Raw genomic sequence first — 20,158 nt, 5'->3', positions numbered from 1 at the left:
GCTAATACAGACATATAGGTTTTCGAGATTCTTATAAAATATTTTGGTGATGAGTGTTTTGTAGTATAAGAAATTGTCTTATAAAATCTCACATTTTCTCCCTACCCAATTCACCCAAACACTTAATCTGATATGGACTGGTCATTGTTATTAAATCTTACGCAATTTGATTGGATGAAGTTATTATTGCTTCACCTTTACATATTTACTGGTATGAATTTGTCCTGTGTGTATTCTGTAAGCACGCGAAATTTTATAACGTCAATAATTATTGTTTATGAAGACAAGGATGACAACTCTAGATCCGAAGTTAAAAATCTTAAAGAAATTATAAAAATACTCTTGTTTGTGGATTAACACTTATGGTTGTGGTTTTTCTATAGTTTTCTGTCCTAATATTATACTTAAAGGTCAAGTTGAATTTTGATTAATTTTATTTTTAATTAAGGGGCTCGCGGGTCTAAATCAATTTTTTTTTTATTTAATATAGGATTTCTCTATATTTTTCATGAACTTTATCTTATACTTAATAGAAAAATGAAATAAAAAATGGGGTCACCGGTAATTTACGCTCACAATCTGCCTTCGAAAGAAGCATACATTTTTGTTAATGTCCTTTTTTCTGTTGAACTAATAGGAGAAATAGCGGTAATGTCGAAATAAATAAAGAACTAAATTACAGAAATCTCTTAAATTTTATAATTATTTAGTTTATGTACAGCTTATACGAAAACAACAATAAAAAATATATGTCACCGATGAGATATCTACATTTCAAAGGTCACCTGGGGCCAACACGAATTGATTTTTTGGAATGACTTTTTGTACCAAATGATAAAGTAACAACTACTAAAGGTAATAAATAAAATTTGTAATGAAATATTAATGCTTAATTTTTTTCCTGAAAATCTTATACCCGCGAGTCTCCTTAATACGATTAAACCAATGTTCTTTAACTAGAGAGTCTGGATTACAGTCAATCTTTGGAATAATGGGCAACATAAGTGATCTTGAAGAATAGATAAAAATGTCCTTAAAATTAAAGAATATAGAAATGAATAATTCACAATTTCACTTGGCTAAACGTTTCTACTCTGAATGCATTTAAAGTATAATTACATTCTGTATATCTGAAAACAGGTTAATATGCATTTTTTTACACACACATGTGTGCTTCAATTGACCACCAAACTGTATACTGGACGAGTTCGTGATATTTTTATTAAATAAACAAAAGGTATGTAAGGTTTGATTTTAGATTACATTTTTTACGAAATTTTCGTTTTTCAGTGATGTTTCACAATAATGAAATAGCGTGTTGTTTAGAAATTTTAGAAACTTTATAGATTTTCGTGCTTTGGAAAATGTATTATCTTGAAGAAGAACTTCAAAAGATATTTTATGCACGTCTACATGCTCTACGCAAGGTGAAAAAAATTCTGTGTCTTAATAGAACATAGCAATTCCAGTCTCATTAAGCTGTTATTAGTCCAAATGTTACAGTTCGTCCTATACGAAGTCTTTTTATATTCATTTTGTGCTCTGGTACAACACGACTGCAGTTAACATTGATCATGTTGATATACTTGTTCCCTGAAAAAGAATAACAAACAAATTATCAATTTTATTGGAAATTTTTGTAGTAGTTTTTTGTTTCTGTTATTGTCTAGTAGTTTGTTTGAAAAACTTCAAATAATAACATTGACATACAATGTGTTGACTATACAAACGTTCTACAAGGGTAGGGGAGGAGGTTTAACAATTCAAATTCCTAAAGTAATTTTAGAAAAGGACAAATTTTATGTGGTGTCCTTCTTCAATTCCCCTTCATAAAATCAATACTATTTTTTATTTTTTTGAAAAATCAAGCACCCTTTGTATTTTTATTAATGTTAAATGATGTGAAAATCGAATATGAAAAATATGGAAGAAAAATAGCAGAAAAGCAATGAAAATAGGACTATATCAATTGCTGGTAAAATACAAACAAACTAAAATAAAGAAAAACAAGAAATTAATCTATAACATTTGTTATTCAATCAATTTATTTTATAGATCTTATTATTAGGATAATTTACTGTGGATACATATTTTAGTGGATTGAGGAAAATATATAGATTTGCCAGTAGTCATGTTCTTCCTACTTGATTTACTAACCATCACATTTTGAATAAAAAAGAAGCGGAAAAACTTAAGTAACTTTCAAATCTAATTTGTGGAATGGAAAATAACAACACCATGCAAAAAATGAGAACAAAAAAAAAGAAAAGAAAAGGAAAAAGTCCACTAAACATTACATAGATACTTAAGGACTCTACAAAAAAGTGGAGGTGATCTCTGGTGCTCCAAAAGGTTAAGCAGAAAACAACTACATGTATATAGAATATATATTAGAAGGTATTGTAAGGATATCAACCTGTCATAGTATAATACCATTGTGACTTTTCAGATTTCTTAATTACTCACACAAAGCATGTTCTATGTTCTGTTTCAATAACAATTTCATTAAAAGTGTGTGTATATATGTACACCAAGCCATTGACATTGGTGGAAACATATTTCTAACGTTCATCACAAACAAATAATTGTAAGCATGTCTGTCAATCGAGTGTGGTTTATTTTACACATTATAAAATCATCAACATCATCAAAGAGGCCAGGAATACACACTGGTGCGACATAATTGTGTTTAGTCGAAACAGGTGGAAAGCCAAAAAAAATTCAAAAATGAACAGTAGTAACGAATAGCCACAAGTGATCTAACAACAAGAGAGATTATCACAACATATTACCAGCCTTGACACTTTTTATGAAGGTGGTCATTCGTGTGTAAATGCAGACCTAATTAATGTGATGATGTTTTCCATATTAAAGTGTCTAATCAATGCCTAAAACGTACAGGTCCAGGTTTGATATGATTAATTTATTACCGTGATTCTATTAAAATAGCACTACAGTCAAACTTGTCTGACTCCAACAAACAGTCTTTAAAGAACTATTTCTCCAAAATTACTATGTGTTTTTTTCAAATCTTTATCTTATTTTTAATCTGATATGCTACTCTTTCTTTTTCTTAAGATAAAGTTATGTTTGGTATGATCAATTGAAAAATTAAGCTAATTCATCAGTGTTCATTGACATACAATTGGTCTTCCAACTTAAAATATAGCACGTTCAGGTCAAATGGTAGCACACATGTGTTTTCATCCCTTTAATTGACCATACAAAAGATACAAAATATTGTCTCAATTTTTGAGCTCATCTGGCCCACAGGGCCAAGTGACCTTTTCTTATCACTTGGCGTCAGTCGTCCATCGTCGTTCGTCGTCGTGTGTCGTCCATCAACCATCGTCGTCGGTCGTCTGTCGTCCGTCGTCGTTAACTTTTACAAAATTCTTCTATGAAACTACTGGGCCAAATTTTAAAATTGACCACAATTATCACTAGGGCATTTAGACTTAATAATTATAAAAGGTACCTGGCTTATAATTTGATACGCCAGATGCGCGTTTCGTCTACATAAGACTCATCAGTGACGCTCAGATGAAAATAGAAAGAAAGCCAAACAAGTACAAAGTTGAAGAGCATTGAGGACCCAAAATTCCAAAAAGTTTTGGCAAAAACAGCTAAGGTAATCTATGCCTGGGATAAAAAAAAATCCTCAGTATTTCGAATAGTTCATACTTTTGCAACAGTAAATTTATAAAGATTACTCCCATGTGTCTGATGATCCCGCCTGCTAACCTAAATGGCCGACATGGATAAAAATAGAACATAGGGTTAAGTGCAATTTTTTCCATTATTTTGAAAACTGTTATAAATTAAGAAAATCTGACAGGGCAAAAATTTTCAGAATGTTCGGCTCTACCAATTGTGTAAATACGTCAAAACTGTCAGACGACTTCTTATAGAAGTAATTGCCCCTAATTGACAAATTTTATCACTTTTTTTCAATTTTACCTATTATCGTGAAAACTAAAAATCTTGAAAACTATAATAGATAGGGAGAAACTTTAAATTAAAAAATGATCAGCAAGGCAAATTCTACAAAAAGGTGTAATGGTCGAAATCGTCAATTGACTCCTTATTGGAGTTATTGCCCTTTGATGACGAGTTTTACTATTTTTTGTGTTTTCGCTTTATATCGTAAAAATTATAATAGATAAATAAAAACTTAAATAAGCAAAAATGATCAGCAAGTCAAGATCTCAATCAAGACAAGATAAAAGATATCAATCGACGACTCCTTATTGAAGTTATTGCCCTTTAATGACGTTTTTTACCATTTTTGTTTGCGTGTTGTCTTGTCTTATATGATAAAAATTAGAATAGGTAAATTGAAAATTTAGATAACAAAAATGATCAGCATGACAAAATCTACAAACAAGTAAAATTTTGCCGATATAGTAAGTAGACTGCCACTGTATATAGGTGCGATTGCCCTAGATAGAGAGAAACTGAACAAACAAAACGATCAGCATTACAAGATCAACAAAAATTAGATTTTTGTCATGAATTTTATTCTCGTCTTCAATATTGGAGAGTTTCCGTTGTTGAATATGTATAGAGGCATAGGTAAGCGACACAAGATCTTTAGAGTCTCTAGTAAATATATGCAGTTAGTTAGAAGATATTTTGTATTAACTGCTTGGTGCCATGCCTCATTTCGACTTTCATCTTTGAAGACCTATTAATTGATTCAGAAACAAATTATAAAAAAACTGGCATATTATTTTGTGGAAAATTCTCCTTTAAAACATATATTTCATAGGCAAACCAAAGTAGTACCAATAATAATTTTTGCTACCATTTTTGATAACAATTCTTACAAAAAAACACGTCGAACCTCTCTAAATGCAGCAAACATATAAAAATTCTACTAGGAACACCCAAGAAGTGTTCTGACCCCATCATTTTTTCAGTAGTACCACACAGTTTGTGTCTTATATACACTTACACTTTAAATTGTGCATTTTTTGTACACTGTCCATCCCTTAACAACATTAATTTGACATTTGAAGTCACATATTTGACCAACTGCTGTAATGATCCTCCCGTGTCCAGACAGTCTAAGATAAGAGTATATTAAGAGTGGTCAACTGCGGCTGTATACAATTAATATTCAACATCGTTTTCACTATGAAATAATAATAATCATTCATCGTGTATATATTCAAAAAGAAGTTTATTGTACTGTGAAATGTACTAGAATACAGGAGCTTAAAAATGTGCAATAAATAGTATTTACATACAAAGACATTATTAAGTCCATCCCTGTCTGAAATATTCCTGTTTCGCATAATGTTTGAGGTATAGGAAATTGAAAATGACACGAACACAAAAACAAATGTTTCAATGCTTAAATTTCCTAGAAAATGCTTATCACTTAGGCGTAGAAGACAAAAGAGAAGAATATATACAGGATTCAGAAAAAAACTACTTTCTCTATTATCAAGGTGATTTGTCTAAAATGAAGATTGTTGTCAGATTCAGATGATTTGTTCTTGCCTAAGTACGAACATTTGTCAGAAGCTTTCAAGGCTACTCTTATAAATTTACTCATATATTTCTTCGTTTTAGTTTTTTCCCCATCTGTATTTTGCTAGATTTGATTTGATGCACACTTTAAAAAACACCGCTCATCCAATTCTGAAAAGGAGTTAATCATGAAAAAAACGTTGATCACGTCACGGTCACATGAGAAATTTATGTCTATTAGCCAACAGATATAACACTTTCATCCAATCAGAAGACGTGTTACAACCAAAAACTAAATTATTCTAGAATAAAAACAAAGGGGATTGTAAAGCAAGACAATATACCATAATTTCTTTTCGCATGTGAAGAACTCTTCTACTCGTGGCATACTGTTGAAATTAGTTGCTGTAGTATAAGAGTATGCTCCCACGTCTTTGAAGTATATCCAATCTCCAGTAGATAGGTCAGGGAGTTTGATGTTGTCTACAACTAAATCCACTGCGGTGGAAGTTGGTCCCCAAATAGTACTGTTATATAATACCTCTTCATGATTGTTCTTGAATGAAATAAATTTAAAATTGACATCTGTGTAAAACAGTAGATTGCTTTTTTTTAAACACATTTGGAAATCCGATTTTATCGAATATGACTATTTCACAACATTGTTTAAACAAAAAAGTTTAATATCTAATTTTAAGAGAACAGGATATTGCCAATTTAAAAAGGAAGATGTGGTATGATTGCCAACGAGACGACTGTTCACAAGAGACCAAAATGACACAGACATTAACAACTATAGGTTACCATATGGTCTTCAACCATGAGCAAAGCCCATACCGCATTGTCAGCTATAAAAGGCTCCGATATGATAATGTAAAACAATTCAAACGAGATAACTAACGGCTTTATTTATATAAAAAATGAACGAAAAACAAATATGTGTGGGTCGTGTTAACTGAATTTTGTAGATCTTATCGATAATCAAGTAACGACTGTACAGATAGATGATAGCATAAAATACGCTGCTTCCTGCCTACTTAAGCTGTTTGACCTTTCCTTGTGCCTTTCTGTGTCACAAGACCTTTCTTATGATCATCAACACCACGGACCGCTTTTAAACAATGGAGAGAAAGTCTTTAACTTTTTTCCCGGATAATTTGATAGACAAGTCTCTGAATTCCAGTGATTGTTATATTCGTCAGTATTTTATCAGATTTGCATGTCATGAATTAATTCTGATTAGTTTTAGTTTTTGGGAAATAGATAAATTGTGTGTTACACCAGTTTTACAATAATTGACATTCCACTGGTTAGAAAACTTATATGATTCAGTGACAACGAGTTTTTGGGAAATTGATAAATTGTGTGTTACACCAGCGTTACAATAATTGAAAGTCCACTGTTTAGAACATTCATTTGACTCAGAGACAACGAATCACAAAGCAAAAGATTTTCACAGTTTTTGATATGTGTATCAAGTAAATAGTTTAGCCCTATTTAAGAAGATATAAACACATATTTGAACGATTATTCCTTAGTGTATTATATAAGTATGGCCTTCTTAGTAGGTGAAACTGTTCGGGATGACTCCCAGAGGGCTTAAGCCCATGGAAGAAACCCACAAAAGTTGGCGATTCAGATTGCCCGTAATCGTTTCAATTAACCAAACAAGCCAGGCCTAGAAATAAAAAAAAAACAGTGAAATTGTTACTTGGATGGAAAATTGTCTCATTGGCTTTCATACCACATCTTATATCTATGTAACAACTATTAGACATCTTCAATATGATAAATCATACCATAACTCTTGGAGTGGACTATATTGTGTTCTCCGTGACCGTTCGTTCTAAAGTATGTTCGGCAAGCAAATATGTTCGTCATGTATCTCATATTCTAATGAACAGAATGGCTTCATATTTGGTTAGGTTAACAGTGGTGAGCTGTAATGTGTGTGACCTTTTTTTCTCGAGTGGGGATATGATAAGCACGACAACACGTTCAGATGTTGTTTTATTAATATAACAAATCGAGTGATTATAAAAACTCAACCAATTTAAAGGCCACTTCCGGTAATTGTCTGATGTTGTTATTAGGGCTATGATGATATTGCCATCCTGGAGAGGGGGCTTGAATGAAACTACAGTTGACAAGGTCATGTGATCGTAATTCGCCGTTTTAAAATCTAATGCATTCTGGGTATTTGATTCAAAACCGTACATCAAAATGTTGTGATTGGTTAAAAACCTTTCTAAACAATTGAAATTCAACCAATGACGTAACGTTATTTTCATTTTGGTGTACGAACAATAAAATTACCCATTGTCCTCTAGTTTCTGAAAAGGCCAATTCTGAACAATGAGAATTATTTTTGACATCTTTGACCTTCAAATGTTTGGGTTCGAGCATTTTTTATGACTGTAAATCCAGAAAAGCACTTTGAAAGCACACTATCTATAAAGTGTTTTATTCATCTGATAGTAATAATAATTGCAATCATTTAAATTATTTGTATTATTTGAATCTGTTTTTTTATACTTAATAATTATGAGAAATGAAACATGTATATTTTGGCCAGGTGTTGGTATAGGGCAGCGGTATACTACTGTTGCCTTTATTGGAATTTATGATGCGATATACTTGCAAAAAAAATCAATATATGTCACTAAATAAATATTAAAAAGAACGCTCACTGTAAAGTGTGAAGGTACATAACACCCCGGATCAATCAAACATGGCAGAAAACTTCCGAATATACCCTCATTTACATAGTACATTCTAAGGTGTTCATTCTGTGCTGTTGGATGGTCAAGTAAATCTCCTTCTGAAAGATAACGTTACTGTACTGTGTAGAAACCTTAATTCTAATATGTCGTCCTTATTACCATTTGTAAACAAAACTGTGTTCTAATTAGCACAACATATGTTTGACACTTGCCCACAAATTTACTGTTTATATTCTCCCTATTTTCATTGTTATGCTAAAAAAAATATACATTTTAGTAGCATACATAAACTTTCATTGAATATTGTTTAACAAACAACATATATTTATCCTGCTTTTAGTTTTTAAACTTATTAAATGTGAAAATGTAATGTACAGTTCCACGGGGAGTAAATGAGAACAGCCAAACATTTATTAGGTATTTTTGTACGCCTCGACCTATACAAATACTGTATTTGTCCTTTTAGAATGGAAATGATTCCTTCAAATCCTGTGTTTGCTCATTTTAACATAGATAGGCATTACATTTGACCATATTTTACAACTCGCTAACGCTCATGGTAAAATATCGACAAATATAATGCCTACCGATGTTAAAATGAGCAAAGAACATGACATGAAGGAATTATTTCTTAATTAATGACTGGGTATGTGTTTTTTCAAACTGAGAAATCCCCATGCCCAATGTGTTAAGGATGCAATCACAACTTGGTTGATGGGTGTATCATTTATTTTTTTTGAAATAAGTCGCAAATACTCTATAAGAGTGTAATATGTTTAAACCATAATAAAAAAAAAAACAAACTTGGTAACACATTTTCTTCATCTGTAACGATTTTCTTTGTTATGATATTGGTGGAAATTGTGAACGCTGAAGCAACATAGTACCGTCCGGGCTCAGCTATAATCCGAACGTCATTACTAGGGAAATATTTATCCAACGAGAGGTTCACAGCTTTAGCTATCTGTAAAATGGTTCACTGTTAATTATAACTTATTAATGTGTACTTGTTAATTCATGTCAAACACCAATATCTGTTAAGTTTCTTTAAATGATACTCACATATGTTCTTTCATTAGATAATTGCGTTTATGACTGTATATATACATATGAATTGTAGAAAATATAAACAAGTGTAAAAAAACACAACTATGTGTTGTCAGAGAAGGGACGTTTATTCACTTGCTAAATGTATTGTGAGGGACACGTTCGACATGTTAATAAAAAAAAATGTTAAAGCCAGGTGTGTTTAAATATTTTAAGGATGTTCGCTATTCTTGTTTTTCACTTTGGTAAGATATTTGGATTCTTCTAACTTTATTCATGTAGTGCAAATTGAAACTGTGCCCGCTATCCCCTACTTATCTTTTCAAAATTTCCTTACATATAGTTAAATAATCCATTTACACAAAAAAAAGTGTCAATGTTAAATGTATGAAAAATCTTTGGAGAATCATTCCCCACAAAATTTTATATTGATTTGTATGCGGCGAAACTGATCAGCAAGACAAAAGCTACTTGTCAGTCGGCTCCTTAATTGATTGATTGTCCTTTAATGACGATTTGTAAATTTTGTTTACGTTTTTCATTCTTTTGCATATTATCCTGAAAATTATAACAGCATGAACAGATGGATGAATATTTTCCCGTCTTTTCATATTTTTATGAAACTATAGTAGAAAGAGAGGATTTGAGAGCAAAAATCTGCAAACAGGTTGATATTGCTAAAATCGTTGGTCAACTCGTTATGTGAATTACTGCACTTAAATGACAATTTTTACCATTTCTGTGCGTGTTTGCCTATTATCTTTTAACTTTAATTGATAGACAAAAACGTTAGTTAAAGTAAAATTGATCATCAAGTCAAGATCAGCATACTGTATGGTAGAAGGATTTATCAGTTGTCTTCTTTTAGTAGTAATAGCTCTAAAAGAAGATTTTTACACTAATTGTGTTTTGGGCAAAAACTGTAGAAGACAAACAGACACTTGAAACAGATTTTTTTTTATCAGCAATCCAAATTCAACTAAAAATTAAGAGATTTTAGTTTTGAATAATATTCGAGTCTCCAATATTGAAGTCCATTGACGAAGATACACATAGACCTAGGTGGGCGCCGTAGACTTTTTCGAGCCTCTTGTTATATCAAATTCATTACATACGATACTTCTAGAGCTAAACATATCATTAAAAATAGTGTCAGTACGTGTAATATTCAAAAATTGCAATAAACGTATACAAATGGTATACGTAGACATAAAATCTTTTCAGTAAAAAATAGAAAAAAAAAAATAGGAAATTTATTGTATGCAAATTCATTTGATTTTATTCGGTAACCTTATGTTTTATTTTATATATAGCCATTTTCGTATGGTATTTATTAGAATTTTAATGTGTAGGATACATTTTTTCTTCTATTGCCTATCGATTATTTTCTTTATACTTATTGCTTCTGAAGGATTAAAACAATGAAAAAGAAGGCCAACTAACGCTCTTGAAATTTGAATAACTTAATTTATACAGCTGCTGTATAAAGGAAACGTCAAACAAGACTATGTTGAAGATGTGGTATTATTGTCAATTAGACAACTACCACAGGAGACCAAATGACAGAGAAATTAACAACTATAGGTGACCTATAGTTATCAAAAGTACCAGGATTATAATCTTGTAAGCCAGACGCGCGTTTCGTCTACATAAGACTCATCAGTGACGCTCATATCAAAATTTTTATAAAGCCAAACAAGTTTGTCCTATAGTTGTTAATTTCTGTGTCATTTGGTCTCCTGTGGATAGTTGTCTTATTGAAAATAATACCACATCTTCTCATTTTTATGTATAGAAATTTGAGACATTAACTGCCAATTTTGTGCAGTACAATTTCTACCTTTAATGTATTACTAAAACTTGGTCGATATCACTAGTTTTTGATTATTTGACCCCGCGAATATCAATAGCCCAGTAGAGGCATAGATTGTCGATATAAGCATATGGTGGATTACTAACACATAGATTGTCGATATAAGCATATGGTGGATTACTAACATATAGATTGTCGATATAAGCATAAGGTGGATTACTATCACTGGCATTGGTTGATACCTATACTGGTAGATTCTTAGACACCAAGTGTATCGCCTGACAAGTAGCCTTTACTTAGCTTCTAACATTGAAATATGACAATCGTTTAATTGAACTTTGCTCTTATTAAATTGATGAAATCATTTTATTAACGTATCCTTCTCATGCAAATTCTTCAAATTCCCTTTTCTGGTTTGCCTTTACTTTTTGTCTTTTTGTTTTACCAGCTTTCCGACGTTTGTATTACGGATAAGACAATAATCGTCGAAATCCATATCTAGTTAAACAATTGTGACCGTTAAGTTAACTAAAGTTTGTTGACGAAAATACTATAAATGGAAATACATTTCACTAGTCAATATTTGTAACCTTCAATTGGGTCATTTTACCGTTACTATGTTGTTTTTTTAATAACACAAATTGAATACATAAGGCATCTATGCAGTGCCTCTGTACTTGCTTACTTTTAATAATAAATTGATAACAAGTACATGAAATTTGTCAAATATATACATAAATTAAGTTTGGTGTTTTTCAATTCGAACGAAGTTTTCGCTATGAGTTGACTTTTGCTTATATTTTCAGCCTGAAACGGTACCTATAATTCGAAAAAAAACGCATTCCAAGACTTCGATTAATCATTCATTTGAATACATCAATTGATGTTGAATTCTATACACACAGACTATAAGTGTGCATTATTCGAGGCTTACCTGTTCAAAAGTTATGTTTGTCTGCACATTTTTCTCGCCAGGAAATCCCCCACCGATGTCAAGGATGTGCATGTTAAATCCAACAGAGAGTCCTATATCAAAAACACGTCTTGACTGCTCTATCGCTGTTTCAAAGGCTCCGGCTTCTAAACAGCCACTTCCAATATGAAAGCTAGTTTGTAAAAAATCATACTTTATCAATCTACGAAAAATTATTGTTTTTCTCTACCGCCACTTACGATTTTTTCTTAAATTTTATAATCATTTCTTGATATCTCTATTATCGCCTATTGCCCTAAATTTGGCAATTATATCCTGATATCTTAATAAGCATGATATGTCGTTGAACTGTGACAAAATATGTTTCTAACAAGTAAAATGCATAAAGGTATAGTCATTAAGATGATAAATACTGGATTTTACAACAATGTTTAACTACAATGTAGGTCGTGACAAAACCGATAAAGCTAAAGAAACGAAATTGAAGTTGATTTACTCAAATATCTCTATTGGCAAATATATGTTGAAAACATTTTGAAACAAAGAACATGAAGAAAGCAAACCAAATCTATTGAAAACTAGTGACATTCATCTTATTGCTATGAGAAAGATGAATTTTAATTATTAAAAGTTAAGTTACCGCTTCTTTTTTAATAGTTTGTGAACAAGGAACGAGACTGTAAATTCTTTTGGTGCAAACTATCAAAAGCAATCTATATAGAAATCAAGCTCAAATTCACATTCAGTCCAGAGTTTAAAAAAAAGGTGTGAATAAATTAAACAGACACTATCGTAGATCTACCTTCAACAATAGTCTGTAAACAACATTAATATATAGCATTCTTACCTTATACCGATGACATTTATTTCTAATTTCTTAGCAAATTGTAGCAGTTTTAAAGCTGTTGACAGGTGACATCCAAACTTTCTCCCCAGTTGACAAATGACCTTGTTGTTTGATTGTGGACTGATTCTCAGGACTAATCTTTAATTAGAAAAGAATTGTTTTATGGAAAGGAATCAGGCAGGGTTTAAGTCCAATATATATGATATGATGAAAATTCTCAATATAATTTCCATGTTTACATGATACAAGATAGTCGATATAAAATTATCAAGGATATTATATTTGTAGGTAAAAATAACTTGGTATTCATTTGCTAAATATATAATGAAAATTGAAGATTTATTTTTTATACTGTTTTGCTGTTTAGAATTGAACTTTTGAAAGACATCTATCTAGAATGAAGTTTTTACCATGTTTACTCCAAATAACAACAAACAGTCCAGTTGTGCTTTCTATTAGAATTATTCACAAATGGTTGATGCTTTAAAAGAAGACACCTCACCATGGATTTGTTATGGTAACTGTTTTTAAAAAGTGCTTGTTTTCAAACACTAGAAATGGGCAGCTTTTTAAATGTCAAGAGTAATACAGTTGGATCTAAGATCAACACCTCTTACCAGTCTGATCTACCTAGGTTCAACCTTGTTTTTTGAGTGTTTATGATAATAAATCGGTTTTTTTTTTTGGTCAAGTGATCTTTAGTTTTGTTTAACGGCGTTGAAAAGCGCCTTGGTCGCATGAATTTTATAACTTATTGTTTTTTTCTGTTTTCATCTCATTGCTTGTCATCAATAATTATTTTCAAGCTACTTTATTTTTTAAATTGTACTTTGCTTGGGGGTATTCCTTCTTGATCTTTGTTAGTTCATCCTCACAATCGAATGACATCAAAGTGACTCCATTATCAGCAGCATATTTGATAAATGATAGCTGTTTAGATGTGTTGGCATATATAATTCTAGAGGGATCAACTCCAAGGTCTAAAATCTTCTGTATCTCAGCCTATAAATGAAATTATTTAAACAATAAATTACACTACTCATTGCAATATTTTCGTTCCGACAATTTTGATGTACGAGCTTTTATCTAAACGGTTGTGTTTTTGTGTTTCAATCTTGTTTTAATTCATTTTGTACCATATTGGTGTGAATGAATTTGCTTCGATGGGTTTTTGTCTCAGAGAAATTTATCTGACCATAAGCCAATGTTTTATCCTTGACTTGATTGAATATAAATGCGCATGTTCAATACATAATTATGTAATAGTCTAAAACTAAGTTTGCAAATTTCTCTGACCAAGCTAATCTAAGAAAACTTTCGTCAACGGAAGGAAAAACTTTTCTGATATAGAACACTAATCACATATCAGGATGACAAATAAACAATTTCATTCCGGTTCTGAAACGTTAATTCCGAGACATCGAATAAATTAACATTACTGTAATGCATTGTGAGAAAAGATTCAAATTAAAATTTAAATTTATTGACCATAATATCAATGGCCTATTGCTTCATTTGGAGTGATTGTTGTACGGGTGGTATGTGTACATTGACTTTTTTTGCGCTATAAATCTAGGTTCAATCCACCATTTTCTACATTTGAAAATGCCTGTACCAAGTCAGGAATATGACAGTTGTTGTCTATTCTTTTGATGTGATGTATTCTTTGATTTTGCAATTTGATTAGGGACTTTTCGTTTTGAAATTTCCTCGGAGTTTAATATTTTTGTGATTTTACTTTTTTCAATATAACAAGATGTTTGGGATTTTTTTGTACAAAACTGTTTAACAAATATTCTATTTACCACAATATATAAAGTTTCTCCCGTTTGCGGTTATGTTTTACTTCTTTCTCTACAGACCGCAAATCCCGTATCTTGATCTGGTTATTTTTTTTTTAAACTGATGAAATCTTAACTGAACATAAGTAATTTACCCTTCCAGAGCACCTGAGATCACCCCTAGTTTTTGGTGGGGTTCGTCTTGCTTATTCGTTTGTTTTTCTATGTTGTGTCATGTGTACTATTGTTTGTCTGTTAATATTTTTCATTTTTAGCAATGGTGTTGTTAGTTTAATTTCGATTTATGAGTTTGACGGTCCCTCTGGTATCGTTCGCCCCTCTTTTACATTAATTATTCAGTTTTATAGTTCTCGTGTATTCTTTGTTGTCAGGGATAGGATACATTATCTGTCCACTAATATTCTATGTTTTTTTTAATACTTATATTTATCAACTTTTTATGTTTACCTTACTTGCACAGTCAAACGAAAGGCCCATATCTGCTAGTAGTCTAATTACAGGATAAATATCATTACATTTTACAGCTGCAAAACAGAACTATTATCTTAAATAATATCAATAATAAATGCTTATTTTTATTTGTTTTACTAAAGCTTTTTTTTTTTGTCTTTTGTTTATATGAAGACAAAACGACTGATGTATTGAAACATTTTCAACGGATTTTCATTGTAAACATTTAAATATAATGTACAAACAAAAATATTGATATCGATGGTTTTTCAAATGAGAGGGGTGTTTCGAAGCTACATTCGCTCGAAAGGCGAATTTACGTATAAACCGAGATTGATTATTATTTTTTTTTGTGGGAGGGGGGAAAATTATAAACTTGACCTTTTTTATATAAAAGTGTTTTTAACTCATTTTTTACGCTTATCTGGTTTCAATTGTTCTACGTGGTTATTCATATTAATTGTGGAAAAAATGGTATGTCACCTCTTGTCTCAGCGTTTGAAAATTTCCAACATCCCAATGTAAAATATAAAAAGTGAATGGTAACATGTAAAGGCAGTCCATTATAAAATTTTGTATTCTGATACATGTATAATTTTAACCTTGAAGTTCATGTCTCATCTTGAACAAAATGCTGGTTGAACATGATTTATACAGGTAATATACTTAAATCATATTCCAAGAATATTTTTTTATAAACATTTAATAGACTTTGCAGAAATTGTATTTATAAACATGGTAACTTTTGTATACTTTTAAGAGGGATAGGATTACCTACCATAAAACGGTTCAACTCTTGGTAAACATTCCTTCCACTTTTTGTGTTTCGATATTATATCACCAAGGTCGCCTATAGAAATAGCTTTTTCCTATAGAAGTTTATATGAAGATAGTATAAATAGTTATCAAAGGCACCATGATCATAATTTAGTACGTCAGACGCGCGTTTCGTTTACATAAGACATCAGTGACGTTAACTAAATATATAAGTTGCTTTAATCTAGTTAGTTTATGTGCAGATGAACACATAATCCAGATAAGACGAACTCATGTACAAAGATATACTACTATTATTCATGTTATCCTACTTGATATAAATGCTTCATCCATCGCCATTACAAACATGCCATACGATTGGAGAGTATATTAGTTTACAGTGTCTTTAAGTAAGTTCTAGCTTTGAGAGAAAGACTTCTTCAAATAAACTTTCTATTTTATTAAAGAATTTAACTTAAATCATTTTCATACATTCTTGGCTGTAAAATGTATTCCATTAAAGGAATAGATCTTTTTCATATTACCAACTTTTGACTCCGTAATTTATAATTTTTCGACTTAAATTGCACAGATACTATATTTTTGATGTTACTTCTTTTTGTTGCTCTTACTTGACCGAGTATCAGGATGTCTAATCGTAGAAAAGGCTGAACCAGTAGTCTTAGGAAAAGGTTACCTGCCGAAAATTATATAATCTGGTTTCAAAAGTCAGTAATAAGAAAATAGATGTAGTCTAAAATTTTTAGCAAGTAACAATCAATGCATTAGTTTGCGATATATTGGTTTCTAATAAATTAGGTTTTAAACAATGATATAAATAAAAGTAAATAGATGATTACGTTATGACTGTAAAGGTTAATTTTCTCCTGGATTTGACTGTTGATGGGTTGTGGTTTCTCTTGTATATCAACAAATATGTTGTTTCCAAAATCCATATTCATATATCTCTGCCTAGAACCTGTTGTTAAATAATATATATTTTTATAAAGAAACCAATTTTTCAAGACGTTTCGGCCATTGGCCTTTTTCAGTTGCCAATAGCCGAAACGTTTTGAAAAATTGGTTTCTTTATACAATTTTGAAAACAAGAAATAATATATAAACAGAAAGCATATTGTAAGCATGTACTTTTTGACAAGTTTTTCTTAATTCTGAATAACTGGGAAACATTAACATGATTAATAAGATAAACTGTCATGTAAGTATTATAACACAACAGCGAGACCATTCAAAAATAAAGAAAAGTTACAGTTACAAGTATATCGACAGTCGGTTTTTCATTTGTGTTAAGTTCATGATACTTCAAAGCAACATGTTCAATACAGATAAACGAATTTCTAAGCATAACTAAGTTTAATATTATTATTGATATGGTTGAAAACAGTATTAACATATTTAGATTAGTCCCGTCTACCTATGTAAATTTACGTGGCAACTTAACGAGACATTTGCAGAAACTAGGTCTATACCTAGGATTACACTTTAGACTTACGATTACAGGTGACGGGGGATAATTATCGACACCGCAAAAAAAAAAAACAAGTCCATACTTAATGATTCCCAAGATCTCTATTATAATAATTACATAAGAGAAAAAAAAAACAACTTGGAACTCGTTTGTCATTTTTTATTTGTTGCTGTTAACATGGTTAAAAACATAGATAGCAAAGATTTAACTATTTGAGTACACCTATTCTTACATTTCAACTGAGTCTGGCGAACAGTCTAACATATATTTCCGACATTGAAAAGTTCGTTGATAACTGTTTTTTTTTTTCCCTTTTTTTCTCTCAAAGAGTTTTCTCCATTCACGTAGACAAAAGTGTTTGTCCTATTCAGGATAAATAAAAGATTTCAAAATTATACTGAACGGCAAATGAAATTTCATGAAGTATGAATAGCTCAAAAACACCGATCCGCTGTATTTCCTCATTCTCTTTAAAACAAAATAAAAGAGAGAAAGTATGTCTGGGCATAAATATGCTAACATGCTCCATGGTTGATTGCACTTTTCCTAACACCAAGTATTTTCAGCAATTGTCCCAAACTAGCTACTGCAACGACAATTGCGATATTTTGTGTCTCATGTTAAATTTATCTTTAAAATAATGTTAGTTCATTCTATCATACTTCGTACATTTACAGCATTTTCAACATGGATAATACCGTATTCAATAATTGATGTTAAAATATTGCTGCAAATATATTACAAAAAAATCGTTGTTCAATTATAGAAAAAAGTAAAATAACAAAAATACTGAACTCGGAGAGAAAAACATCACTATCGTTACATTGTTTTGGATCGACGGTTTGTTTTTACACTTTGAGAAAGCCCAAGATTTAAATGCTACCTGTAAGTGTAATTGTAATCCTAATCGTAGGTGTATGACAGTTTCCGAAAATGTCTAATAGATGCAAATCTGTTGAATGCATTTTAAATTACATGTAACAATTATTCCGATAGTTTATTATGTTCATTGTTGCATTGTGCCGTTATGAGGTATTCTTTTCAACAACCAATTATTCATTTAAGCTAACAATATTTACTGTTGAGAACGTATAGGCATAAGGACAAACATCATCATATTTATTATGCCTTGCAGCTACATATTTGCGGGTATCTTTCGTATTTCTTTGCTTTGAGACTGGATAAGACATAGCAATAAGCAAAAATTACGATAATAGTGGCAGGTGTCTAGTACTTACGTCTTTAACAAAATTTGCCACGTCTACTTTGTAGATAATAATATTATGGAACGGATTTAGGCACATAGTTATATGTATGGACTGAATTTAGATCCACACAGTATAATAAATTATATAGCGCATTTCGGACAACATAGGAGTTGCATCTAGCTTCATTGAAATAAAATATATCTATAACTAGTTGAGACATTTCCAAAATCTTTTAAGAGAACTGTAGTTTTTTACCGAAATTGTTTGTATTCTTCTCTGCACATTTTAAGTCAAAATCTGCTATATCATATAAAATACAAGGAAGGTTGCAATATTTTAGGTGAAATGTTATGATTGATAGATGTCTAAACCTATATTCTCTAAATAAAATGTTGAACAATGTTTTAAAACGTATGTGATTGTCATTAACTGTAAGGCAATACGTACAAGCTTACCGGGAAAATATGCCCCCCTCAACAAAGTATAAATTAAAGTAATCTGTCTTAAATAGAAACGATGTTTGTATATTCAAATACTAGAGATTAAGCGAGGCGGTGACACCTATGATGAATAATTCATAGCTATCTTGTATCTTCTACCTTTAGATGGTCAACTTTATTGATGTTTCTTCAAACGCATTACACATTTGACAAAGTTTGGTTTTGTTTTTATCATCAAACAAATAACATTACTAACTTTGTATTTTCAAAGAGCAGAAATGCAAACCATGACTCCATGAAACAAGAAAAACGTTTTGTTTCCTTTCTCATACATTTTAATTCAATGACACTTCTAAATCGGAACAAGAAATGTTATCTTGTCCCTTTTACAGATTTGAATAAATTCATCAAATTAATGAAAGATGAATATATTTTGGTATCACATTTGTAAAGGTAAACTTCGGCAATAAACAAATCACTGTAGTTTAGTTAGACAGCTTAAAGTTACATCACCGCTTGACTGCTTACCTTGCCAATGTTAGAAAATCTACAACATATCAAACGAAACAATAAATGAAATGATATAGTTTACTGGTCTAATGCACGAATACTTTGAATCATTAATGCAAAACTAGTTCTTTTTATGTGATCATTGATAACACCTTTATTATTTTCATCTTGTACACAAGATTACAATTATGTACTTGTTTGTGCAAATTATTTTATAAGTGGTCGGAAAACCAACCACAACACATGTATAAGCACGAACATTTTAAATTAAACCTGCGTTTTTATTTTATAAAAATCCACAATACCTATCCAAATCTGATACTGAAATGCAGACGAAACATATAAGAGCACATAAATAATTTTGATTGGAATCGACAAAAAAAAAGGATCAAGGGCTAATAATTTCAAGTTATAAAAAAAAACGTTTCCGACGTAATTAATATATTTATCTTAATTTACAAGTGTGGACACAGATCAGTGTGGATAGAAATTGTTATGGTTGTGTTAGTATGTTTGACATAGTTATCATCACCGATTTTATGTATTTGTCGTGCCCCCTTCAGCAATTTCTTTGTCTTTCACATAGGATTCTATGTTAAACTGTGTTCAACTGTGACGGTCATCTTGCCTTTTAAGATAAGAAGCAAAAGCTAAAAATTGG

The 20,158-nt window shown here is 31.0% G+C and overlaps 1 protein-coding gene across 4 annotated transcripts; it reads right to left on the bottom strand.

The window, feature by feature from the left end:
* Positions 1-1,419: 1,419 nt before the first annotated feature.
* Positions 1,420-19,581, bottom strand: LOC143075854 (ornithine decarboxylase-like). 4 transcript variants are annotated; one of them, XM_076251435.1, is made up of 11 exons: positions 19,516-19,581; positions 16,711-16,829; positions 15,873-15,963; positions 15,092-15,168; positions 13,672-13,844; positions 12,843-12,980; positions 11,996-12,167; positions 9,006-9,165; positions 8,169-8,299; positions 5,823-6,034; positions 1,420-1,593 (listed from the first exon to the last, which is right to left on the bottom strand). In XM_076251435.1, the coding sequence occupies exons 2-11, from the start codon at positions 16,810-16,812 to the stop codon at positions 1,563-1,565; spliced, it is 1,287 nt and encodes a 428-aa protein (XP_076107550.1). In that variant the 5' UTR covers positions 16,813-16,829; positions 19,516-19,581; the 3' UTR covers positions 1,420-1,562. The 4 variants fall into 4 exon arrangements, with proteins under 4 accessions (XP_076107550.1, XP_076107552.1, XP_076107549.1 ...); XM_076251437.1 differs by lacking the exon at positions 19,516-19,581 and adding an exon at positions 18,995-19,019; XM_076251434.1 differs by lacking the exon at positions 19,516-19,581 and adding an exon at positions 18,578-18,611.
* Positions 19,582-20,158: the final 577 nt, after the last annotated feature.

The sequence above is a fragment of the Mytilus galloprovincialis genome, chromosome 5, assembly GCF_965363235.1.
Source record: "Mytilus galloprovincialis chromosome 5, xbMytGall1.hap1.1, whole genome shotgun sequence".
Taxonomy (NCBI): Eukaryota; Metazoa; Mollusca; class Bivalvia; order Mytilida; family Mytilidae; genus Mytilus; species Mytilus galloprovincialis.
The sequence above is the reverse complement of the archived record's forward strand: the minus strand, read 5'-3'. Positions and strand labels throughout refer to the sequence as shown.